Below are 27,712 nucleotides of genomic sequence, written 5' to 3' on the forward strand. Positions count from 1 at the left end.
GTTTCAACCTGAAATGTTTACTGTTTATTCCCTTCCATGAATGATCTGCTGAGATTCTTCAGCATGTTGTGTGTTTGTTGCAAAGGAACTGAATTTGAGATGTAGAGTGGGAGTGACTGCCAATTAACTTGCATTGCAGTACTTGACCATGTAACATAAAATGTTTAGGGATTGTAGCATGTATTTATTCACATATTGCTTATAAGGCTGATTATAAGACTAGATTGGCACTGGCAATCCTTTCTGGGTCAAATATTCCCAAACACTTTCATACATGACCAGTTGTCACCATTGTTTCTGAGTCTAAACCTAAGACTTTGTTGGTCGCTTACATACAGATCAAGGTTCATTGTAGCAACACAGAAGCTGCTGGAGGAACTCAGATTAGGCAGCATCTACGGAGGGATTTCACCATTTAAGAGAAGTTTGGATAAGTTCACGGATGGGAGGGATATGGAGGACTATGGTCCACGTGCGGGCAATGGGACTAGGCAGAAGAATAGTTTGGCATGGACTAGATGGACAGGTGGGCTTGTTCCTGTGCTATAGCAATCTATGGCTATGGTAGTCAACGTTTTAAGTTTAGACCATTTGTCTGGTCTGATAGAGGGTGCGATAGCCATTTCAAAATCGGGAGGGAAGGAGAAGTGCAAGAGCTAGCAGGTGATAGGTGGATGCAAGTAAGAGGAGTGGTGAGAAGCAGGTACAGAAGGAAAGTGGTAAAAGCGGGAGGTGTATGTGGAGGCAACAAAGGGCTGCAGTCGATTGAATCTGATAGGAAAGAAAGATGGAGCATGGAATCAAATGAGTGAGGTCAGGAACATTGTGAGGGTGATGGGCAGATGGAGTGGATGGAAGAGTGGAAAGAAACGGGACCATGAGAGAGTAGGACAGATGTAGGAGAAGAAGGAGAAGGAACCAGAGAAGGGGGGGTTTACAGGAAGTTTGGAGAGTTCATTGTTTTTGCTGCCAAGTTGTAGATTACCCAGGCAGCATATGAGCTGCTGTTTCTGTGGTTTGCTCTTTGGCAAGTCCATATAACCATATAACAATTACAGCACGGAAACAGGCCATCTCGGCCCTTCTAGTCCGTGCCGACGCTTACATTCACCTAGTCCCACTGGCCCGCACTCAGCCCAAAACCCTCCATTCCTTTCCTGTCCATATACCTATCCAATTTTACTTTAAATTACAATACCGAACCTGCCCCTACCACTCCTACTGGAAGCTCATTCCATACAGCTACCACTTTCTGAGTAAAGAAGTTCTCCCTCTTGTTACCCCTAAACTTTTTCCCCCTAACTCTCAAATCATGTCCTTTTGTTTGAATCTCCCCTACTCTCAATGGAAAAAGCCTATCCACATCAACTCGATCTATCCCCCTCATTATTTTAAATACCTCTATCAAGTCCCCCCTCAACCTTCTACACTCCAAAAAATAAAGACCTAACTTGTTCAGCCTTTTCCTGTAACTTAGGTGCTGAAACCCAGGTAACATTCTAGTAAATCTAAAGTATGCTAGACAGTACCTTCCAACTTCAATGCCCTCTTGTCAGTATTGTGGAAAACGATTCACTGATGCTTCACCTGTCACTGCCTTTTTCCCGATCAGTTCTTGATCAGTCCATACAAACTTTTCAGCGGATTGGAGCTAATTGCTTGGACCAGTCGTTGGTGTGGCGATGTGGTTTTGAGGCACTGGAGAGAACATTACCCCCTCCTTTTCCCCCTCTGCTAATGAACTGAATTCACATTTCTTCACTGCCAAGGTCCCATTTCAAGTTCAAATGAAGTTTATTGTCATTCAACCATACAGATATATATAGCTGAACAAATCGTAGTTCCTGTGGAGTCAGAGCACATATAGTTACAATCCAGCACATACAGTCACAAAATATTAGCATGAATCCTGAGAGGTATTGCATTAAGATCGACAGGTTGACATAATGTGCAAGGTGCATGTTTATGTAAGACTGTATAATGTTCCTGACACCACTACAATAAAACAAGCAGTCATATAAAAGTGTGAAACAGCAGCAATAAATGATGAAAAGTGACCAGTGCAGAATGAGAGTGTGTCTGTAAGTTGGGAAGTGGGGGCGGGGAGTGCAGGATGTACATGTGTGCTGGGCGACAGCAGGGTGTTAGTCTAACCCAGCCTGGCAATTCTGGTTCTCATCCATTTGAATTCGTGTCTCCACTCCATTTAGATTGCTATCCCTGTAACAGTGCCACTATCAGTATCATCAGGGTCTCTCTTCCACCCAACCAGGAGCGTACACAGAGCCCTTAGCATTGTCAATTATCCTTCCCGTCTGTCCAATGATGTCTTTGACCCCGCCCCTCACCATCAGGCAGGAGGTATCGTAGCATTAGGACAATGACCGTTAGGATGGGAAACAGCTTCTTCCTCCAGGCCATAAGAGTACTGAACTCCTGGCCACCATCCAGGTCTCATCACATATGAACCGGCAGTAGCTTTACGCTGTTACTTTATAACTTGTGTTGTAAATGCACCTTATTTATTACACACACACAAATGCTGGAGGAACTTAGCAGGTCAGGAAGAATCTATGGAAATGAATAAATAGTTGACATTTCGGGCTGAGACCCTTCTTCAGTCTTGAAATGTCAACTGTTTATTCACTTCCATAGATGCCACCTGGCCTGCTGAATTCCTCCAGCATTTTGCATGTGTCGCTCTGGACCTCCAGCATCTGCAGAATTTCTCATTTATATTACTTTCTAATTCATTTGTAGTAATATTACTTTTGGAGTTGTGTGTGACTGTGTCCGGAGGATTGTTGTTTCGTTTGGCAGTTTACATATATAGGTTTGAAATGACAATAAACTTGAACTTGAAGTGTAAGTAGTTCACACTAGACCAAGTACTTAAAGCCTGCATGGAATGTTCACGTTAGCTGTATTGTGCCTTAAGTGTCTTGTTTTCCCATTGCTGCAGGTGACAAGGTTTCCATTGAGCCTGGTGTCCCCAGGGAGAATGATGATTATGTTAGAATTGGACGTTACAACCTGACCCCAACAAGCTTCACAAGTGGTTTTCCTCCTGATGATGGGGCCATGTGTCGACTTTATGCCCACAAAGCCAACTACTGCTACAAGTTAGTTTCCTGGCATCTTATTATTTTTACTTCCTGTTTGAAAAGCTTTATCATTGTTAATGTAAACCATCTGGGACCTGAACTCACTGGTTAGGTGAAGTAGTGTTGAAACCCATCCTTGGGTATGGAGACAGATTGTCTTATATCTGCATAAGAATCTATAATATAAGGTGGTTAGTGCAATGGCTTTAGAGTGCCAGCAATCACTGATCGGATTTTGATTTCCACCACTGTCTGTAAGGAATTTTTCTACATCCTCTTCGTGACCATGTGAGTTTCCTCTGGGTGCTCTGGTTTCCTCCCACATTCCAAAGACGTACAGTTAGGGTTAGTGAGGCATGGGCAGGCTATGTTGGCGCAAGAAGCATATCGACACTTGCGGTCTGCCTCCTGCACAATCCTTGCAAAGTGTTGGTCGTTGACGCAAAATGATGCATTTCACTGCTGTTTCGATACACATGTGACAAATAAAACTAATTTAACCTACCTTAATCTATATCTGTCAAGCCCCATAGAGAATAATATAAGGCAGTGATATAAACAGGCCTGTCACTTTAACAGTGTACAAATACTTATTAACCTGCTAAGTTTAAAACTGCATTATATTATTAAGCAGGAATCTTAACTGCTCACTGGCCAAAGGGAACCCATAGAACATGGAAATCTACAGCACATTACAGACCTTTCAGCCCACAATGTTGTGCCGACCATGTAACCTACTTTAGAAACTGCCTAGAATTACCCTACCCCATAACCCTCTATTTTACTAAACTCCATATACCTAAGAGTCTCTTAAAAGACCCTATTGTTTCCACCTCCACCACCATCGCCAGCAGTGCATTCCACGCACCTACCACTCTTTGTGTGAAAAACTTACCTCTGACATCGCTCCTGTACCTACTTTCAAACATCTTAGAACTATGCCCCCTTGTGTTAGCAATTTCAGTCCTGGGAAAAAGCCTCTGGTTATTCTCTCATCATCTTATATACAACTCTTTGGAACATTAGTTTTCCTTTGCATTAGAACAGTATCAAGGCCTACTTAATTTGCTCAAGGTGAACCAACAGTAAACACTGGGGTTTATTCCATCAGGACAAGTACTCTGCCAAAGGATAATGACACATTATAGGGATAAAGATCAAACAAAAGCTTCTAGTGTTCTTTTTGTGAATGCTTTGCCTACGAGTAATATGCTAACTAATGATTGTAGGAGTGTTCATTTTATTTGACAACATGAGAACACTTTGTGAAGTCAATTCAAATAGAAAACTTCTGGCATCACACTGGGGTGGTGTTTGTGAGAGAGTTTGAATCAGTATTAACCTTTGTTGCTCTGCACTGAGGCAAAGGAATGCAAAGGTAACTTCCACAGAACTGGGATTCAGAATGATATTCAGAAGCACTGTCACTATTCCTAATGGAATTCGCTTTCAAAGCTAAAGAGGTGTTAGTCATTCACAGGTGGAACTTGCTAACAGCATTATTTACGGCCACCTCTGAGACTAGTTAATTCTCTGTATTACCAGAAAATCAAATTAATACACGGTGAAACAGTTGGCTGTTCATCCAGACTTGGTGCTTTTTTTTAGTGAGCATCTGTCCATTTCTTTGCATGCACTCCCGATTCATTCTCCATTCTGTGTACGTCCAGCTTCATTCTCATGCATGTCTGCTTTCCTGTCACAGTTTCTGCTAGACTGCCCAGGATTGAGAAATTTGAATTTCAAAATAATACTCCGATAATTTTGATACTGCCAATTTTCCTGGCCTAAGTTGCTTATAAATCTCAAAGAAAATTAGTTACAGTAAGCAGGTCTAGAAATAATTATAATTATAACTTCCACTCAGAGAATTATCTTCTTTTAAAAAAATAAACTTATGGTTTATTGTTGCATCACTCAAGTGAAGAAATGCAAAAATTCAACTTTTGAGTTTTTAACTTTGAGAAATGAAATTGTGCTATATGCCTGTGTTACCAGTGCAGTGTAATGCACTGAGGATGATTGGTATAATAAAATTTTTCAATTTGCTTTGGGTTATAAACTGACATTTTAACGGGATTATTAAGTTAGAATGAGAAAGTATTCAATTTCCAGACTAGAGTTCAGAGTATTTGTCCATGGCTTGCTTTCTGCATATTACGCTGCAGGATAGCAATAATGATTTTCTTTTTTGACCAATCGGGGTTGTTAGCCCTGAGCTGAACACCGCCCCCCCAACCCTGGCACCCTGGAAGACCAATGTACCACTTTTAGTCTGGCCTCTACCCTTTGACCTGTTTGGCCTGGTTGATTCTACCAAGAGTCAAAGCGCAACGCCCTGACTCCAATCAACATAGAGGCCATTGAGGCACGCAAGTCTCTAAACCCTACAACAAGGGTGTAGCCCTCTTGGAGCTCGATTGCATCACATTCTACAGTAACTCTGTCTAAGATCTTACTGTGTATAAGATTGATGGTATATTTAGTCCCTGCTGACAGTGAAACTGCAAGAATAATCTGAGTGACAGAAAATAACACTGCACAAAAATCTTGCTACCATTATCATTATTCATTCCATTCCATGTCCCAGTCTCCCTGGGATATGGGTATTGCTGACAAGGCCTCAATTTGTCGCCCATGCTAAATTGTTCATGAGCGACTCTCTTGAACTATCTAATAGTATGGTGTGTTCAAGTTCAATCACAGTGCTTTCAGGGAGGGAACTGCTGACTGTGATGGAGAAGCTGAGATTTATCAGTAAAACTGCATTACGGGGATGTTGCATTCCAAGAAAACATGCTGTGTCACAGTTTTCTGTTCCATCTACATGTGTGTCAAGTGTGAATCAAGCAAAATACGTATTGATTTACTTTTCACATAAATTCAGTGAAAGTGAATTTGATTCTGTATCTCAAAATTTTGGATAGTGATTTGAGACTTCTTTCAGGACTAATCCTGAACAGCTATAACACGGAAGCCACCCATAATGTATTTTTCAGATAGTTTAAGTATTTTTAAAATGATGTTGGCTTCAGGGAATTGAAGGCTGTGGGAAACTGGGTGTCCACTGTTGCTTCTATTTCCTTACATTATGATATGATCTCAGGACGCTACTTACTTTTGTTCAACAGAAGACATCCAATTGTCTACTTTTTATCGATGCATGGGCTACACTCACATAAGCAGCAATTCCCAATCAGAGCTCCATGGACCTCTCGGTTAACAGTAGAGGTCCATGGCATAAAAAAGGTTGGGAACCCCTGTGTTGGGGCCAAGCTGTTTGTTCTGTTTCTCATCAGATAGGAAATCAAAAGAGGTGTTAATTACTATGAGCTTTCCCTCTGTAGACTTATTAAGTGCGAGGGCCTTACGGAGACAATACAATTGTTCTGGAATGGAGAGCTGTTCCAGGTAGATGTTATTGCTCAAGTTTTCTGCACTTTCCAGATCCCACACAAATCTATGATTACCTGTGGACAAAGTATTCATCTCACTAAGATTCCAGTCATATGATTCATTCATAAACTGTTTAATCAATCAAACACTAATATTGACCACAACACCAAAAAAGCATTGCTTGCTGAACATTGGAAGTCAGGAATGCATATCCTTCAGGATTGACCAAGTTGTTTCTGGTTGCCCCATTACAGGGGAGAATATGGAGGCTTTGGAAAAGATGCAGAAGAGGTTTGTCAGGATACTGCCTGGTTTAGAAGTATGAGCGATACAGAAGGGTTAAACTAACTTTGGTTTTGTTTTCTCTGGAGTGTTGGGGGCTGAGGGGAGACTTATGTGAGGCATAGATAGGATAGGCAGTCAGAGTCTTTATCTCAGGGCAGAGATGTCAAATGCTAGACACCATGCATTGCAGGTGAAAATGGGAATGTTTGAAGGAGATGTGTGGGGCAGGTGATAGTGTTAGGTGCCTAGAACAGCCTGGCAGGGTAGATAGAATAGTGGCATTTAACAGCCTGATATGGATACACTGGGAACAGGAGAATATGGACTGTAAGCTGGCAGAAGAGAGTTTAATTTGGCATCGTATTTGGCACTGACATCGTAGGCAAGTGCCAGTTCCTGTGCTATAGAACAGTACAGGCCCTTCAGCCCATAATGTTGTGCTGACCTTTTAACTTACTCCAAGATCAGTGTGGTGCTTTCCTCTGCATAGGCCTTCATTTTTCTTTCGTCCATGTGCCTATCTAAGAGTATCTTAAATTTCTCTAATATATTTGCTTCTATCACCACCTCTGGCAGTGCATTCCATGCACGCACCACGCTCTGTGTAAAGAATTACCTCTGACATTCCCCCTGGACTTTTCTCCAATCATGTTAAAAGTCTCTCATATTAGCCATGTTGGCCCTGGGAAAAAGGCACTGGCAGTCCACTCTTCAATGTCAATGCACTAATAATACTTTTCATTATTCTGTGGAGAAGTTTTTGGCCAGTTAAACTGTGGAACAGAGAGTAGAGTGGCCTTTTACTAGGCCAAGTTCAATCCTGTCCTCAGGTGCTTTCTCTGCAGAATTTGCACATTTTCCCTGTGACCGCATAGGTTTCCCAAATGCTCCGGTTTCCTTCCACACCCTAAGACTCGTGAGTTGCTAGGTTAACTATAAATTTATTGTGTAGGTGGTAGGTAGAATCTGGTGGGAGTTAATGGGAAGTGTAGAAAATAATAGGAGGTAGAGTGGGATTAGTGTACAAATGAGTGGGGAGTGTATGGAACTCCCTGCTAAGGGTGATGATAGAGGCAAATATATTGTATGAGGGACATTTAAGAAACTCTTACTTAGATAGGTACATGGATGATAGAAAAATGGGAGAGATATGTAGGACAGAATAGTTGAATTCATCTACAAGAAGGATAAAAGGTCAGTAGGACATCATAAGGTGAAGGGTAGGTACTGTGCTATAGTATTCTATGCTCTGTGAGTGCTTTGTATTTGATGCAGATGCAGTCAACTGAAAAGCAATTTTCCATAATGTATTTCTCCATGCCTCCTGTCACTTTCATTTGAGATTTGCAGCAGATAGATGGAAGCTTTGCGAAATATTTCTGAAGTCAAAAGAACAAACTGATTTTTGTCGATTGCCCAATACCTTGTGAGAAAAGACACCTGATGTTGTCACGTGTCTAAACAGTGCCTACTGAGTGAGGATTAGACCATACGAGATAGCAGAATTAGGCCATTCATCCCATCGAGTTTTCAAGGCTGATTTATTATCCCTTATTTTCTTGCTCTTTCCACTTACTCTTTGATGTCTTACTAATCACAAACCTATTAATTTCCACAATAAATATATACAATGACACCTCCACCACTGTCTGCGGCAAAGAATTCTACAGGTTCAGCTCACTCTGTTTAAAGAAATTCCTCCTAATCTCTGTTCTAAAGGGTCGTCCTTGTTTCCTGAGGCTGCATCCTCTGGTCCTAGACACCCTACTATTAGATACATCTTTTCCAAGTCCACTCTATTAATATTCAATGGTTTCAATGAGATTCCCCCCCCTCCCCATTCTTCTAAATTCCAGTGAATACAGACTCAGAGCCATCAAACACTCCTTATATGTTAACCCTTTCATTCCCTGGATCATTCTTGTGAACCTCATCTGAACTCTTTCCAATGCCAGCAAATTCTTTCCTAGATAGGGGATCCAAACCTGGAAACAGATGTGATGAGTTCTGAATTTTTTGGTTTTTCATGACATTTTTTAACATCCAGTTGTAAAGGTTATTACAGACCGTAGGGATATCCAAATTTAGACCATTGGAATATCACTTTCTAATGTACACCATAAGACATAGGAGCAAAACTAGGCCAGCTGGCCCATCGAGGTTGCTCCACCATTCTACCATGATTGATTTATTATCACTCTGAACCCCATTTTCCTGCCTTCTCCCTATGAGTTTTAATACCCTCACTAATCAAGAACCTCCACTTAAAAATATACCCACTGACATGACCTCCATAGCTCTTTCCACACCACCCTCTGGGTAAAGAAATTCTTAGCCTGCATCCTAGTGTCCTAAACTCCTCCGCTATTGGAAACATCCTCACTATGTCCACTCTATCAAGGCCTTTCAATATTCTGTAGGTTTCAATGAGATTCAAGACTCAAGTACATTTATATTCAAATGTATAAATTAAACAACCTTGAGATTTGCTTCCTCACTCCCCCATTCTTCTAAGCTCCAACGAGTATAGGCCCAGAGCCATCATGCACTCCTCAAGTATAGTCCATTGGAATATAATTTTCAGGAAGCAAAACTAGAACAGCAAATAATGGTGTTGGTTTGGAACCGGTTAGATACAATTGTTTTTCAATGAGAAGTACCATTATATTGCATCATCAAAAAATGGACTAATAGCTCTGAAGATAATTCTTATTCCCTGTTGTATCTTAGACTGGAAATACTCTTTCTGCATTTTCTCACAACCAGAAACAGATGTTGCAATCTGTGGTAATTTGTTAATGTCCTTACCTGAGTTAAAGTCAAAGCTTAATCTTTAATGAATCATGACTGGAACATAACAATCCCATGCATTGGCCAAATATAAAATGAGACAAGGAACTGTCATGATCCTAGTGAAGAGGACACATGAACAGAAGGATGTAGACCGTGTTCACGTAGATAGGCTTGGTTTAATCTGACTCCACGGTCTGCACAGATATTGTGGGCCGAAGGGCCTGTTCTGGTGCTGTACTGTTCTGTTCTGTGTTCTATGGTTCACATGGTGTCATCTAGTCAGAATCTTATTTTGTTGTCACTGACAACTGTGGAGGCCAAGTCATTGAGTGTATTTAAAGCAGAGATCAATTAGATTCTCAATTGGTAAGGGTGTCGAAGGTTACAGGCAGAAAACAGGAGAATGGGGTTGAGAGGGATAATCTGCCATAGTGAAACAGATTGATTGGCTGGATAGCACAATTCTGCTCCTATGTCTTATGGTCTCATCTAATGCCATGCATGGATGAACTAGATGACTGACATAGGGAAGTCAAAGTGATCATTTTGTTTGTAGTCTGTGAACTGCAAATTTCCATACTGCAGGTTCCATTGAATGTTCATTGTGAGTTTTTGTGCCTGAAGGTGTATCACCTGGGAGTAACACCCAGGTCCAGGAATTCAGCAAGGGGGTAAAGTGGAACAGCATCCACTGATGGAGGAGTGAAGGTTGTTGATCAGGAAGTGGAGGGGGATGAGCTCAAGTGATCAGGGCCTGTGATTTGTTGTAGCTTTCAGATGAATGGTTGGGGTTAATGGTAGTGAAGATAGGCAGCCTCTGTTATCAGGGTGTTAGAGGGCTAGAGCTAAACTTCACGTGGCTGGGGTTGGTTTGGACAACTGGCAGTTGGTATCATTGAGCTGGGGTTCAGCATCATATGGGTTAAGGAAACTGTTAAGGGGCACTACAACAGACAGGATCTATCAGTAAGCACACATTTTCCCATTCCCATTGCCATGGACTTCTCTACTGCCACAATGAGGTGAAACCCCTGTGGAGGACTACACCTCATATTCCATTTAGGTAGCCTTCAACTTGATGGCATGGACATCAGTTTGTTTAACTTCCATTAATTTCTCAACTCTTCCCTTCTTTTTCCATTCCCCTTCTGGCTCCCCTCTTGCCCCTTATCGTCTCCTCACTGCCTATCTTCCTCTGGTGCCTCTATTCCTTCCTTTTCTCACGTGGTACACTTTCCTTTCCTATCAGATTCCTCCTTCTTCAGCCCTTTAGCTCTTCTACCTAAAACCTTCTAGCTTCTCACTTCAAACAACTCTCTCAGCCACCCACCTTCCCCCTCACCTGGCTTCAACTATCGGCTGCCAGGTTGTCCTTCTTCCCCTCCCCCACCTTCTCATTTTGGCTTCTGTCCCCTTTTAAGAGATTGATAGGTTGGTTCTTGATTAGTCAGGGCATCAAATGATATGGGGAGAAGTCAGGAGAATGGGATTGAGAAGGAAAATATATCAGCCATGATTGAACGGCTGAGCAGATTTGATGAGCTGAATTCTGCTCCCATGTCTCATGGTTTTATTGTTAAAATGCTTGAGGAACTCAGTAAGCCAGGCAGAATCTATGGAGAGGAATAACCAGTCGATGTTTCACCAAGATCCTTGATCAGGACATACACAGAAACACAAATGCAAATAGATATTAGTCCTTATGAAGGGTCTCAGCCCAAAGTATCAATTCTTTATTCCCCTCCATAGATGCTGCTTGACCTGCTAAGTTCTCCAACATTTTGTGTATATTGCTCTAGATTTCCAGCATCTACAGAAAACATTGTGCTTATCTTGAAACACTGGGGAGGAGTTGTCAGCACTATATTAGGCTGATGGATCATGGGACTTCCCCAAGTAACTTGATTTACATTCCTGTACAATTAATAAATTACATTAAATGTGCAAGGGTGAATCAGTCCAGAAAGTTATTTCCAACATGATGAAAAGTTACCTGTCAATGGATATTGCCACTTTGTAAGGGTAATTTTCAACTACAGAATTGAAAAAGACATGGCTTAATTTTCAAGGCATAAGGTTTATATTGAAGTTGTATTAGACATTGCTGAGGTCACATTTAGACTATTCTGTGCATTTCTGGTTACCTACCAACAGGGAAGTTATCAATACATTTGAAAGAGTGAAGGGAAAGTTTACAAGGACATTGCTGGCACCTGCGGGCTTAAGTTACAGGGAAAAGTTGAATAGCTTTATTTCCCGGAACATTGGAACATGCGGGGAGATTGATAGAGCCATACAAAATTATGAGGGGTAGGAGCGAGCAGGCATTTTCCACTAAGGTTGGGTGAGACCGGAATTAGTTTAAGGCGAAATATTTACAGGGACTCTGAAAGAAACTTCTTCACTCAGTGGGTGACGTGAGTGTGGAATGAGCTGCCAGTAGAAGTGATGGACATGGGTTTGATTACAAAACTTTAAGAGAATTTTGGATAGCTACGTGGATGGTAGGGCTATAGAAAGCCATGGTCAAAGTTAAATCGATGGGACTCAGCAGGAATAAAAGTTTAGCATAGAAAAAATGGGCCCAAGGGCCGGACAGTGGAATTGAATGTTCTACTCCCGACAGTTCAATGTTCCAGCCATGATGGAGTTGCAGAGCAAACTCAATGGGAGTCTGAGTCTGGTGTGGAATAAGTGATCCCATGGAAGTGTTTCATGTAAAGCAACTCCCTTTAAAGTTACCAAGTAAGAAATATCATCTGCTGAAGTATTGTTGTGGAAGGTGGATTTTGTACTGCCGGCATACTTGATATGCATTTTTCTACTGTAATAATTGAGCCAGATGATCACACAAGGAGTTAAACCATCACTCAAGAACACTGGCTCCTTCACACTGAAGAAGTGAAGAAGCAGCAAAGGGAACAGTTAATGTGGGTTATGGACAGGGGTAGAACTAGTACTTAGACTTTCCAAAATCATTTGATATGGTACTGCATCAAAAAAATAAAAGATCACAGTATAGGAGGTCATGTATTGGTTAACAAGAAACACAGATGAGGAACAAATATAGGGAGGATGTGAAACCTTTAGAGGGAATGCAGGGGAGATTTACCAGGATGCTGTCTGGATTAGCGAGCATGTCTTATGAAGATAGGTTGGGCAAGCTAGGACTTAACAGTTTGAAGCAAAGGAGGATGAGAGGTGACCTTATAGAGGTGTACAAAATGATAAGAGGTATGAATCAAGTGGATAGCCAGTGACTTTTTGCCAAGCAGGAATGGCTAATACAAAGCGGCATAGTGTACTGTATAGGGGGGATTTCAGAGGTAAGTTCTTTACATAGATAGGTGAGTCCTTGGAATGCCTTGACAAGAGTGGTGGTAGAGGCAGATGCATTAGGGACTTATTAGATCTTAGAGAGGCACATAAATGATAGAAAAATGGAGAGCTGTATAGGAGGGAAGGGTTAGATTAATCTTACTGTCAGTATAACATCATAGGCCAAAGGGCCTGTACTGTGCTGTTATGTTCTGTGTGGTCTTTTTAAAGGGGTCTTTTTCTAATAAGCAAGATGTCAAAATTGAATACAGAAGGAGGGATGTTATAGTTCATTTATAAAGGGCACTGATGAGCACACATCAGGAGTGGGGTATACAGTAGATTTAAAGAATGAATTCAGACGATTTACTGGACTGATACAACGGTGGTGAGTTCTCATGAGGATAGACTTGAACTTGCTGGAGCTGAGAAATACGAGTTTGCTAGAGTGAAGCATGAGCTCCTCCAGGATCTTGAAGACAGAAGAATGGAATTCTGCTGTGTAGGCTCAACGAGCCAAATCCAGTGTCATGGAGATAAATATGAAATATGTTAGGATGAATGTGAAATGGATGCTTCCACGTGGGAGAATAAAGAGTTGGGATCTGCTTAAAACTAAGCAGTTGTCTGCTTAAGACGGAAGTGAGGTAGAGCCTTTTTGCTCAAATGTTTTAAGTCAAAGGTAGATAAGAAGGGATGATAGGTTACTGAGACAGGTGGGAATTTCTGTGTTTTTTGTACTCTTGAGGAGCACTGAAATTGGAAAACAAATGCTGTGCAGAAGTGAAATTTTGAATATTCTGATCCATTACTGCTGTTTCTGGTTCTCAACATACACCTCATTCCTGTTCACTAACTCCTCCTTGCCAACTTTCTGCAGTTGAATATGCTCATACCTCTGACAGCAATTTGATCGCTAAATAAGTTTCAGATGACAAAATGCCTCGTACTTCCACCTTCTGAGCCCCACTTCATGGTGCCTTTTCCTGCTGAAACCATTCATCTGGTCCATTATCACCTCTAATTCCTTCTACTCCAATACAAACATGTCTCATTTTCCTCTGCGTAAACATAGAAACATAGAAAACCTACAGCACAATATAGGTCCTTCTGCCCACAAAACTGTGCCAAACATCTCCTTACCTTAGAAATTACATAGGGTTACCCATAGCCCTCTGTTTTTCTGAGCTGGAATCTATATACTCGTTCAGGAGTCTTTTAAAAGACCCTATTGTATCCACCTCCACCACAGTTGCCAGCGGCCCATTCCACGCACTCACCACTCTCTGAGTAAAAAAACTTCTCCCTGACATCTCCTCAGTATCTACTGACAAGCACCTTAAAACCGTGCCCTCTTGTGCTAGCCATCCCAGCCCTGGGAAAAAGCCTCTGACTATCCACACGATCAATGCCTCTCATCAAAACAGGTCATAATCTATGTTCTACTCATCTGTCGTGCCTGTGACAGAGCTGTCATCCACACTCAATCAATCAGGAACAACTTCTTCCAATCTGCCATCATATTTCTGAATAGTCCAGGAACCTGTAAACACCACGTTGTTATTCCTTGTATTTTGTACTGTTTGTTTATTTATTTATTAAATTTATAATAATTTTATGTCTTTGTATTGTAGTGCTGCAGCAAAACAACAAATTTCTCATTATATAAGATGGTGATAATAAACCCGTTTCTGATTCCTGTGTTTACAGGCCATATTGGCTTCTGAATATCAGGTTGCTTTTTTTCATGATCCCTCCTTATTCTTCTGTAATCTCATCTGTCCCTTCAACTGCTAGAGTATTGGATCACATGATTAAACCTGTGTAAATCTCCTGTTTCACACTCCCATACCCTGGAATTCCCCCTCACCCCAGAACTCCTTGTTCTCTTTTTGTAAGCTGCTTCTTAAAACCCATATCCCACCTCTGGAGAGACAGGAGACTACTGATGCTGTAATCCTGAACTACAAGCAATCTTGCTAGAGGGACACTGTCGGGGGAGTGGGGGTGTTGCCAGTGGTTGTGCTAGAGAAGGAGTTGTCAACATTTCGGGTTGAAACCCTGCATCAAAACTGGTTCAGGACTCAGTCCAGATGCATACCCTCAACACAAAATGTCTGAAATTCCTCACTCCCCACAGATGGTGCTCCACTGGCTGAATTCCTCCAGATGATTTTTTTATTCCTCTTTGTTAGTGCTGTTGGCTATTTGCCTAAAATCGTAAGGTTCAGTGTCAAATTCAAACTGAACACACCCATGGGTTTTTTTAAACAATGTCACAGGTGTTTTGTAAATGACATGATAAAACTGGTAGCTCCAATTTCTGCATTTAGATGCTTATCATCATACACAATAGACATTAATAATGCACATGTTTGCCTCAGGGTAACTGAATGCGTATTCAAAGAAACTATTTATATTCCTCTCTAAATTCCTACAAAGCTATTAACTAGTATACTTTAGTGTCTGTATGTGGCAAAGAAAACAGCCCTCCCCTGAAGATCTTAATATTGTTGCAGAGAAACACATACAAATTGCAGGAGGAATTGAGCAGGTCAGACAGCATCTATAGAAAGGAATAAACCTTTGACATTTTGACTGAGACCCTTCATCGGAATTGGAAAGGAAAGGGGCGCCACGGTAGCATGGCGGTTACTGCGATGCTATTACAGCTCAGGGCATTGGAGTTTGGAGTTCAATTCCAATGTCCTCTGTAAGGAGTCTGTGTGTTCTCCCTGTGGAATGCGTGGGTTTTCTCCGGGTGCTCCAGTTTCCTCCCATAGTCCAATGATGTACCAGTTAGTAGGTTAATTATTTATTGTAAATTGTCCCGTGATTAGGCTGGGGGTTAAATCAGAGGATACTGGGCAGCGCAGCTCAAAGGACCAAAAGGACCTATTCTGTGCTATATGGCCATCAATCAATCAATAAATATCCATAATAAAAAAACCTATGAAAAAGGACACAATTTAAAAGCCATCTAGATAAGCAATTGGTTTAGAGAAGAATAGGCCGATTGTGGGGAGATAGGATTAGCTCACTGGATTACACAGTCAGCTTGGATGTTGGGTCAAAGAGCCTGTTTCCATGATGTATGACTCTGAATAAGAATACAGTGCAAAGCTACATTCTTAAACACATGTGATTCCGCAGATACTAGAAACCCAGAGCAACACACACACAATGCTAGATGAAGTCAGCAGGTCAAGAAACATCTATGGACAGCAATAAACAGTTGATGTTTTGGGTTGACACCCAGCATCAAGATATGTGTGTGTGTGTGTGTGTGTGTGTGTGTCCGTCCATCCGTCCTGATGAAGGGTCTTGGCCAAAAGATCAACTACTTATTCCTCTCCATTGATGCTGCCTGACCTGCTGAGATACTCCAGCATTTTAATTATAAGAATATAAGACACAGGAGCAGAAGTAGGCCATTCAGCCCATCAAGTCTGCTCTTAATCATGGCTGATTTATTTTCCCTCTCAACCCCATTCTCATGCCTTCTCCCTGTTACCTTTGACACCCTGACTAATCAAGAACGTATCAAACTCCACTTTAAGTATACCCAATGACTTGGCCTCCACAGCTACTTGTGGCAATGCATTCCACAGATTTTGTGAGTGTTGCTCTACGTTCTTAGTGTTGGTCTATATATTCAGAGTTGCTGGTTCTATGCATAATAGTGTCAGCTCATTTTTATACATACCACTTGTGCAGCTAATGCTTATACCATCACTATTATAGACTCCCTGAGTGTGTGACCTTAGAAGAAGGTGCTTTGGTTGAACCTCTCTGTGTTGCACTTCACGCCTGCTACAGAGGACGAGTTAAAGTGGGTCACAAGGTGTTCATCTGTGGAGCTGGTAAGTGGCCGTTTGCAGTTAGATCTGAAAAGTCGCAGTAACTCCTTCTGTCCTCTCTAAGATGGTGAATTCTATCTATGTCTATCAACCGGTAGGCAACCTGCCAACTCACTTCCACTGCTCTAGTAGCGTTGGCAAGCATGGATAACAGATTTGTCGTTCTCAATTTGCCCAGGAACACACTATTCTTACCCATTTTGGTGAATGAGTTCTATGTTAATTAGTTCCAGTAATTCATTTGGTTTACTTGACTGGCTTTCCAGCTTTTATAGAAAAGATGAACGAAAGCTCCTGAGGCATTGAAAGAGGGAAACCATATGGCACTTGGTGAGATAGGATACTTGGCCACTTCCACATGCCTTCCCTGTTCTTGTATGGATATGGAATATTTAAAAGCAAGAGAGCTAAATGAAGAGTACCCTGACTGTAGTTTCTGGGAAGTGCACCCATTGAAGTACTGATATGCTGTTGAGTTCATCAGTTCATCCCTTGGTGTGTTACATGTTCAAACATTGACTGAAAAGAAAACAAAAATACATAAAGCAAAATCATTAGTTTTTCAGTGAGTTTGGCCGGAACAGTCCCCGACTCTCTGGGGAAAGAGCTGTAGGAATTACCCAGTTAAATCTCCAGAGAGATGCTAAGTGGTTTTTGTTACTCACTCTATCTGAAGTACACTTTCAGTCCTATAGCTCTGAAATAATAGTGCAAAGTAATCTATCTATCTCTCTCAATTACTCTAAATTATATCCCATCTTTAGTGTGTTTGTGTGTATGTGTATGCAGCTGTGTGTAGGTGTGTGTTTATATTTGTATCTGTAAGTTTGTATATGTATACATCAACATGTGTGTGTGTTAATGTGTATGTGAGGGTATAATATCTGTGTCTCTGTGTATGTGAGTGTGTGTAAAATCTGAGTTTTTGTGTCTGAGTGCGTTTTGTATGTGTGTGCATTTCTGTTTCTCTGTGTCTCCAACATACTTCAGATTGAAGGTCCCCAATTATCCCAGACTTGGTGGCTGATACGCAATGCCTCTGGAAGCTTTAAGGTGGAAGAATGTTCATTCAAATTTGCTGATTTTACATATATGTCAGGTGTTTTTGCATGTTAGCCATTATTATCTGTGTTTCAAATCCATGGGTTTTTACTGAGCCCTGAACCTTCATATCCTGCTCTGCGAAAGGTAGCACAAGGATCCTTCATCAGGAAACCTCTGCCCTTAGACAGGTACTGACAGAACTCTCAGCCCTCAGGAGGGAACCTACATTGTCAGAGCTGCTACTCTGCACTCCCTTGTAAGAGTGACAATGACAACTGTTTCCAGGAAGTATAACCACATGGTTTTCTAACTAATGATTTTTGTTTTATCTGTTAAGGACCAATTGGCCTGTTGACTTTGCTTGCTTGCAAGGCTATAGGAGTGACTATGACCGTAGTCTGTGGTAAGTTTTCAAACAATATAACCTGAGTGGGGCATTGTTCTTCCATTGCCTGACCCTCATGAAAGGTCTTGGCCCGAAACATTGACATTTTATAGATGTTACCTGAGCTGCTGAATTCCTCCACCATTTTGTGTATGTTTACAACGTCAACTTTGTTCTTGATGTAATCTTGATCACATTTCCACTAGGCGCACAGTGGGTGATGGGCCCTTAAGTTATTTTCTGATATCCAAAGGCATTATCTTTCCAACTTTGATGATCTAGTTATTTTGTCCCAAGAATGGGTGCTTTCATTTATTTGGGCTCCTGAAAGAGAAATGAAGGTTTTCATATTTTAGTCAAGAATGAAACTCTACTGGGTAAGGAAGCCTTACTCTCTAGATTACATTCTTCATCCGCCCTTATGCAACACCCCATATTCCATCTAGGGAGCCTCTAACCTTAATACATGAACATTGATATCTCCAGCTTCCCTTCTCATTTTCAATCTTTTTTATTGATTTAAAAAAATAAGGATAAATACAAGTCAGAGAAGTTATCTCAAATACATATTTCAATAATAGTACAAAGAAAGGAATATACACTGTCAAAATCATATACAGTATAGTATTAAGCTAATATAAAGGGAAAAAAAAGAACCACATCTCCTCTTAATAATCCATAGAAAAAAAAAGATTCAAAAAATTTCTGTTATTGAGAGGAAGAAAAAAAATAACCTAAAACAAAAAGAAAAGGGGGACTGGCAGTCCATTTTGAGGATACAATTTAAAAAAAAGAAAATTCCTTCTGATCAAATCTAAAACTCCGCGGAGAAGAAAAAGAAGATTAACTGAAAAAGTAAAAAGAATTAGATCATATGAAAATATTGAATAAAAGGTCGCCAAGTTTGCTCAAATTTAAAAGATGCATCAAATGTCCGACTCCTAATTTTCTCCAAATTTATGCATGACATAATGGAGGAGAGCCAGAAAAAAAACAGTAGGTGGATTGGGATCCTTCCAATACAATAGAATAGCTCTCCGAGGCAATAAAGTTGAGTGAGAAAGCTACCATGCGTTGAGCGGAAGCAGGAACATTTCCTACTTCCAATTCCCTTCTCCAACAAGGGAGGGGGAAGGGTGATAAATTATTAGATGTTGGAGAAATCGATGTTCATGCCATAAGGTTAGAGGCTACCTAGACAATATGAGGTTTTCTTGCTCCTCCAAACTGGGGGTGGCCTGTTTGTGGCCAAACAGGAGGCCGTGGACTGACATGTCAGAATGGGATTGGTAATGCCACCCCTCCTTCTTTAATCCCTCCTGCAACTAAGTCTCACTAATGGCTGCAATGTCATAATTCCACATGTTGATCCATGCCCTAAGCTCATCCACCTTTCCTACAATATTCCTTGTACTGAAATATACACAGCTCAGAACATTAATCTTACCATGCTCAACCTTTCAATTCCTGACTTGGTACGTAGGCTGAACAATATCTTTCTTCACAACCATTCCACTATCTGTTCTGGTACTCTGATTTCCATCCCCCTGCAACTCTAGTTTGAACCCCTCCCTCATGCTGCACTAGCAAACCTTCCAGTTAGGATATTAGACCCCCTTCAGGTACAAACCGCCCCATCTGTACAGGTCCAATTTTCCTGGAAGAGAGCCAGTGATCCAAAAAATCTGAAAAACTGTATGATCTTCCTATTTCACTGAAGAATAGAGCTTCCAACAATATAACACACCTTGGCAGAGAAAAATACTAACTACTGCATTAAAGAGAAAAGAATTAAATGGTATGATAGGTTGAACTCTTGACATCACAATCTATCTTATGATATTGCATTTTATTGCTTACGTACACTCCTCTTTCTCTGTAGCTGTTGCACCTTATTCCGCATTGTTAATGTTTTATTTTGCTTTACCTCAATGCACCCTGCAATTATTTGACTGAAATAACAGTACATAAGACAAATTTGTCACTATCTTTTTTTGTTAATCTTTAGATAATTTTTTAACCTTTGGGTTTTTTAAAATCTATTTTGGAATTCCACATTGTTTACAAAGTGGGTTACCATTAACTTCAATAACAAGTGCATCTTGGTTATTAAATAAATAGGAGTTGGATTTACATTTAGTCATCTTCTCAAAACGACTGGTTGGAGATTTATCAGATAAAATTTGATGCCAAGTCACAAAAGTAATTATTAGCATGGGTCAGCATGGTTTTGGCAAAGAGATAGGCTTTAAGGAGTATTTTGAAAGGAAGACATAGGACTGTGATTGTAGGGGATATAGAGAGGGATGTGGGAGGAATCCTGGGATGTATAAGAAACCAGAGATCTCACAAAGATGGATCTCACAAGCCAGAGATCTGCGTCAATATGATATGCGGGGTCTTACTGAAACCTACCAAACACTGAAGGGCCTGAATAGATTGGATGTGGAGGGAATGTTTCCAATAGTAGGAGTGTCTAGGATCCAAAGGCACAGCTTCAGAATAAAGGGACTTCCCTTTAAATTGAGATGACAAGCAATTTCTTCAGTCAGAAAGTGATGAATCTGTGGAGTTCATTGCCATGAAGAGCTTTGGAGGCCAAGTCATTGTGTGTGTTTAAGGCACAGATTGATAAGGTGTTATGTGAAGAAGCTGGGAAAATGGGGTTAAAAAAAATCAGCCAGAATTGAATGGCAAAGACTCAATTGGCTGAATGGCCTAATTCTGCCCCCATAATTTACGGTTTAAAAGATGTGAAAGGATTTATTCTTTAACCCAATTGCTCTCTTTTAGATTTGTGCCAGGACCGCTTGGAGAAGGCGAAGTGCTTGGGGGCCACCATTGTCTTGAAAGTTGACAAGTGCACATGTCCCATGGAATTGGCCCAGAAGGTGAAGACTTCTCTTTGTGCCATGCCTGATGTGTGCATTGATTGCACTGGGGCCGATACTTGTATCCAGGCTGGTGTCTATGTAAGTGTCCACCTTTATAACAGAAATCCTTAGAGATGGTTCAGTCTGTGCAATGTTAGACACGGTATTGATCTTGGAATTGGATGGGGATGCCTTTTTCTGCAGTTGGATTAGAGGTATCAGTGAAGTTCCTCATTAGGTACTCCCACATGCAATTTCTCACCTACAAGAAAATAAGAGCTCCCTCATTTTCCAACTTGAAGTTTTGTCCCTTGGCCTTAAGTAATTCTGTCACCTGGTCATCCACTTTATCAACTTTATGAACTTTATCAAAACTATTGACTTATTTGATTAACTTAACTTATATCTTAAGTAGGGGATAGGCCAGTTCTCCATTTTCTCAGTAAAACTGAAACCCTACCTTCCTGTTATCATTGAGCTAAATCTCCTTTGTACTCTCTTCTAAACCCGCATTGCCTACTTAAAGTTTGGTGCCTAGGATTAAAATGAGGAAGGATAGTGGGGAGAGGGTACTGAGGCTCAACTAGTGGCCTATAATTGGCTGCAGTTAAAACATCAATGTTCAGTAAGCAACTGAGGACTGCTCCCTGTGGCTCAAATCCTGATGATGTAAACCAACCTCAGTCAGTTCAGTAGCTTAGCAGTTAGCCCAATGCTATGACAGCACCAGCAACCCATGTTCAATTTCTCTCAATGCCTATAAAGAGCTTGTACATTCTCCCCGTGATTCTGTGTCTTTCCTCTGGGTATTCCAGTTTCTTCCCACATTCCAAAGACATTTATTGCCGAGTTGTATCTTTAAATAATTAATTAATCAATCAATTAAAATAAAATAACTTCAGGGAGAATCCATTTGTCTGAAACATTTTGTGCCTTAGAATGAATCTTTGAACAGTTTAGTTAGAAATAACACTGAGTGATCTAACCTTCTCCTACTTTAATGAGACATATTAGGCAAGAAGAATTGAGATCCCCTTGGAAGCACCCAGGAAGAGTGATTCTTTCACTATCGCCTGGTCTAAATCCTTGCACTTCATCCCCAACAACATTGCAGGAGCACCTTTACCCAAGGACTGCAGAGATAAAAGAAGGCAGCTCACCACCCCCAACCTCAAGTCTGTAGAGGGACGAGACTTAAGTGCCAGCTTTGCCAGTGATATCTTGATTTTATATAGACATAAAAGAGGCTATATATAAATTAAACAGGTTACTACTCAATGCCTTGGTGCATATTCATTTTGTAGTAATAATAATTTCTATTCTTTCATTGAAAGTTCAATATATAAAATATAACATGAATGCCAGTATAACTTTGAGTACTGTTGGAGGGTCTCGGCCTGAAACATTGACTGTTTACTCTTTTACATAAATGCTGCCTGGCCTGCTGAGTTCCTCCAGCTTTTTGTGTGTGTTGCTTGGATTTGCAGCGTCTACGGATTTTCTGTTGTCTGTGATTATTTAGCTGTGCTTTTTTTAAAAAAAACAGTATCTAATCCCCAAAATTAATTATATCTATTTTTTACAAAGGCTGTCAAACCTGGTGGAATTGTTGTATTGGTCGGCCTAGGAACAAGCACATCCAATATTCCTGTATTAAATGCAACAATCAGAGAGGTGGATATCCGTGGCAGCTTTAAATACACAAACACGTAAGTACTGAGAGATACACATCTGTGCGTGTGCGTGCACACACACACACACACACACACACACACACACACACACACACATATAGTAACTGCATTGGGACAGTGGAAGCAAATGTGTAAATATGCTTTGGAATTTGGTGCTACAAGTCAAGGGGATTTCAGGAGTTAGTCCTGCAAATACTATTCATGTTTAGAATGTTCGTATGTGATCAGCCATGACAAGCCATAAAACATATCTGTTCATTATAGAGAAAGAATGCACTGAGCATCAGAGGCACCCCTGACAGTGCTCCGCTCTGATAATAATGCAGCATATTTAAACATAGGAGGAGCGTTTGATGGCTCTGGGCCTGTACTTGCCAGAGTACAGAAGAATGAGGGGGTATCTCATTGAAACCCATCAAATATTGAAAGGTCTGGATAGAGTGGATATGCAGAGAATGTTTCCTATTGTGATGGAGTTAGAACAGAGGTGAGGGGCAATTTCTTTAGCCATGGGGTGGTGAAATATTGGCCGGATCATTGGATATATTTAAAGCAGAGGTTGATTGGTTCTTGAATAGGAAGGGAATTGAAGGTTATGGGAAGAAGGTAGGAGAATGGGATTGAGTGGGATTGAATGGCAGAGCAGACTCAATGCACCAAATGCCCTAATTCTGTTCCTGTATCTTATGACCTTTTTTCCATCCAGTATTTAAGATTCCTAACAAATTTCTGCTTGCAAATGAGTCCAAATTTGTGCAAAATATCAACTGTGCCAAGGAGAAAAAACAGCCTGTGAGCTTGTGTGGAATTATTTATTGGAATGAGAACATGAAACTACTGCAACTTCAAAGCAAAGTACCTGGCTCTAATTTTTCTTATACATTAATTGTCCCATGTAAATTCTACTGCTGTTCTCTTAGCCTGTAGCTACTGTTTGTTCCAGTTACGAGAAGCAATGATGTATCACCAGGTGGCATGCCATATGCCTTCTTTACCTGCCTTAAAACTTGTGCTACTGCTTTCAAGGATCTAAGGGCCTGGACCCCCAAGATCTTTCTGTAGGTCAACACAGTTAATGGCCGTGCCTTTACCTCTGTACTGTACCTTGACATTTGATCTCCGAAAGTATAATACTTCACACTTGACTGGGTTAAATTCCATCTGCTCTGCCCATATCTGCTACTGATCTGTATCCCACAGTATCCTTTGGCAATCTTCTACACTATCCACAACACAGCCAAGATTTGTATTGTCTGAGAACTTAATAACCCATCCATTTTCATTTTCATCTAAGTCATTTATATAAATCACCAACTGCCCAGTAAACATCCCTGAAAGACAAAAAATTAGTGGGAAGTTAGAGGATTAGAAAGATTTTAAGAAACAATAGAAGGCAACTAAAAAGCCAGGAGAGAAAAGATGAAGGTGAGCTAGTCAATAGTAAAAAAAGAGGATACCAAAGGTCTCCTCAGGTATAAAGATTAAAAGAGAGGCGTGAGTGGATATCAGACCACTGGAAAATGACAGTGGGGAGGTTGTAATGGGGGGACAGGGACATAGCAGTTGAACTTCAGAAGTATTTTGCATCAGTTTTCACTATGGAAGACACAGCAGTATATCAGAAATCCGAGAATGTCGGGACAGAAATGAGTGCTGATGCTATTACTGATGCGAAGGTGCTTGGGAAACTGAAAGATCTGAAGATAGATAAGCTACCTGGACCAGATGGACTACACCCTAGGGTTCTGAAAGAGGCAGCTGAGAGATTGTGGAGGCATTAGTAATGATCTTTCAAGAATCACTAGATTCTGGAATGGTTCCAGAGGACTAGAAAATTGCAAATGTCACCCCACTCTTTAAGAATGGAGGGAGGCAGAAGAATGAATATCATAGACCAATTAGCCTGACTTCAGTGGTTAGGAAGGTGTTGGAATCTATTACTAAGGGTGAGGTTTTGGGTTACTTGGAGATGTATGATAAAGTAGGCCAAAGTCAGCATGGTTTCCTTAAGGGGAGATTTTGCCTGACAAATCTGTTGGAACTTTTTGAGAAAATAACAGGCAGGATAGACAAAGGAGTGTCATTGAATGCTGTTTACTTAGATTTTCAGAAGGCCTTAAACAAGATGCTACAAATGACGAAGGGTCTCGGCCCAAAACATCGACAGCGCTACTCTCTATAGATGCTGCCTGGCTTGCTGTGTTCCACCAGCATTTTGTGTGTGTTGTTGTTTGAATTTCCAGCATCTGCAGATTTCCTCGTGTTTGCTACAAATGAGGTTGCTTAGCAAGATAAGGGTCCATGATATTACAGAAAAGATGGTAGCACGGATAAAAGATTGGCTGACTGGCAGGAGGCAAAGGGTGAAAATAAAAGGGGGCCCTTTCTGGCTGGCTACTGGTGATCAGTGGCATTTCTCAGGGGTCGGTGCTGGGACCACTTCTTTCCAGATTATATGTCAATAATTTTGATGAAGGAATTGATGGCTTTGTGGCCAAGTTTGCAGATGATACAAAGATAGGTGGAGGGGCAAGTAGTGTTGAGGAAGCAGGGAGTCTTCAGAAGGACTTAGACAGTTTAGGAGAATGGGCAAAGAAGTGGCAGATGGAACAGTGTAGGGAAGTGTATGGTCATGCACTTTGGTAGAAGGAATAAAGGTATAAGCTATTTTCTAAATAGAGGGAAAACTCAACAATCAGAGGTGTAAAGGGACTTGGGAGTCCTCATGTAGGATTCCCTAAAGGTTAATTTGTGGGTTGAATCGGTGGTGAGGAAGCAAATGCAAAGTTAGCATTCATTTTGAGAAGATTAGAATATAAGAGCAAGGATGTGATGCTGAGGCTTTATATGGCGTTGGTCAGACTGTACTTGGAGTATTGTAAGCTGCTTTGAGCCCTTTATCTAAGGAAAGGTGTATTGGCATTGGAGAGGATCCATAGGAGACTATGAGAATGATTCTGGGAATGAAAAGATTAACATATGAGGAGTGTTTGATGGCTCTGGGCCTGTACTTGTTGGAGTTTAGAAGAATGAGGATGAATGTCATTGAAACCTATCGAATATTGAAAGTACCAGATAGAGTGGATGTGGAGAGAATGTTCCCTATAGTGGGTGAGTCTAGGACCAGGGGCCACAGCTACGGAATAGAGGAGCATACATTTAGAATAGAGAATTGAAGGAATTTCATTAGTCAGACAGTAGTGAATCTGGAATTCATTGCCACAGACAACTGTGGACATCAAGTTATTTAGTATATTTAAAGCAGAGGTTGATAGGTTCTTGATTAGTCAGAGCATCAAAGGTTAAGTGGAAAAGGTAGAAAAATGGGGTTGTGAGAGATAATAAATCAGCCAAGATGAAATAACAGAGCAGACATGTGGGAAAATTTCTGCTCCTATGTTTTATAGTCTAACACCACTAGTCACAGGGCTCCTGCCAAAATAAGTCCCATCAACCTACCTTCTATGAGCAAGTCCATTCTATGTGCAAAGGGCCCAGTGTTTCTCAGCGGAAGCTTCAGCAAATTACAAAACTTATACAACTTACCTCAACTGGGCCAGGAGGCTGGCATTGTTGTGTGGGTAGTCTAGGAGTTGCTCCAAGCGATGGCAGTGTGTCCAGTCATGTAAGAGAGTGACTTTTGACATTCAAAAGACATGCAAATAAAACTTTTCTGTAAATCAAAAATCAAAAACCACCTGAAAAGGCTTTTAAATAATTAAGAGAATTGCACAAATCTCAAATACTTCAAAGAACATACACCCTATCCTTCCAGAATCCCCATTGTCCATGCAGGTTGTGAACCAGATGAGGTCCCAGAGAAGATTTCCCAGGATGCCTTATCCCTGGACTCTGGGAAATCTAATGGCAGAGATCAATCCCCGTAGTTTTGAGACTTCAGTTTGAACAGAATTCCTGTTACTTACTGGCCCTTAAGAACATATTCCAAATGAAATTCCCTCAACTTTATAGCACAGAATTCTGAAGCCTATTTCTTATTCTATATTGTATTTCTGTGGGACTTCAGGCTTTGGCACCTCCTGCCTAACAGTAGTAGTGAGAAAGGGGATTCTTAATTGATGCCACCTTCTTGAGGCGGGGTACCCTGTAAGTGTTGTCGCTAGAAGGGTGATGAAAATGCTCTTGCTATTACCTCTCTGCTCATTTCAGATATCCTACTGCAATCGCCTTGATAGCTTCAAAGAAGGTGGACGTAAAGCCCCTAATCACACATCGTTTCCCACTGGAGCAGGCTCCTGAAGCATTTGAGGTCGTAAAGAAAGGCACTGGGATCAAAGTTCTTGTGAACTGTGAACAGCAGCAGCAGCAGCAGTGCCCATCACTCTGCCCGCCACAGTGCCAACAGCCACAAAACCAATGCCAAACAAAGCAGTGCCCCCAGCATAGCTTCTTCTGATAGAGGAGTCTCCACCCACTTTCATTTTTCACTACTGTCTAAGTTACCTTTCAGAACCGGACTTGAACACCGCAGTGTAACTCTTCCAGACAAACAGTCCTTCAGCAATAAACACTGAGTATAACTGTGCTACAGAACTTATGTTTGTTTATATTCTCCCATCCTTCTTGTTTATAGTCTACCATCACAAACTTAGGGCTGTGCAGCAATGCATCTGAGGGAACCACTGCCTGACAGTGCCAGAGGATTGGGTGGCAGGATGGTGCTGGTGGGTGGGAGTTATAAAAAAAACTGCATCCAGGAAGGAAGGGGGCTGGGGAGGGGATGGAGAGGATTTGAATCAAAAGCCCCCTCCTTTACGGGTGGGAGTTCACTTGCTGTCAGAAGGTTATGGAACAAACTGTTTTCAGGAGGGCTAGGTTCAAAGTTCAAGGTAACTTTATTATCAAAGTACATATACTGTATGTTACCATATACAACATTGGGATTCATTTTCTTGTGGGCATACTCAGTAAATCCATAATAGAATAGTAACCATAATAG

General features: G+C 41.1%; 1 protein-coding gene across 1 annotated transcript in view; it reads left to right on the forward strand.

The window, feature by feature from the left end:
- The window catches only part of LOC132379075 (sorbitol dehydrogenase-like), a 50,707-nt gene extending 23,404 nt beyond the window's left edge, over positions 1–27,303 (forward strand). The window contains exons 4-9 of the mRNA XM_059946613.1: positions 2,963–3,122; positions 16,641–16,759; positions 18,138–18,203; positions 20,979–21,157; positions 22,646–22,767; positions 26,923–27,303. Of these exons, the coding sequence (XP_059802596.1) occupies positions 2,963–3,122; positions 16,641–16,759; positions 18,138–18,203; positions 20,979–21,157; positions 22,646–22,767; positions 26,923–27,169 (893 nt within the window). The 3' untranslated portion in view covers positions 27,170–27,303. The remainder of the gene's footprint in view (positions 1–2,962; positions 3,123–16,640; positions 16,760–18,137; positions 18,204–20,978; positions 21,158–22,645; positions 22,768–26,922) is intronic.
- The last annotated feature ends 409 nt before the right edge of the window (positions 27,304–27,712 follow it).

The sequence above is a fragment of the Hypanus sabinus genome, chromosome 21, assembly GCF_030144855.1.
Source record: "Hypanus sabinus isolate sHypSab1 chromosome 21, sHypSab1.hap1, whole genome shotgun sequence".
NCBI classification, from domain to species: Eukaryota; Metazoa; Chordata; class Chondrichthyes; order Myliobatiformes; family Dasyatidae; genus Hypanus; species Hypanus sabinus.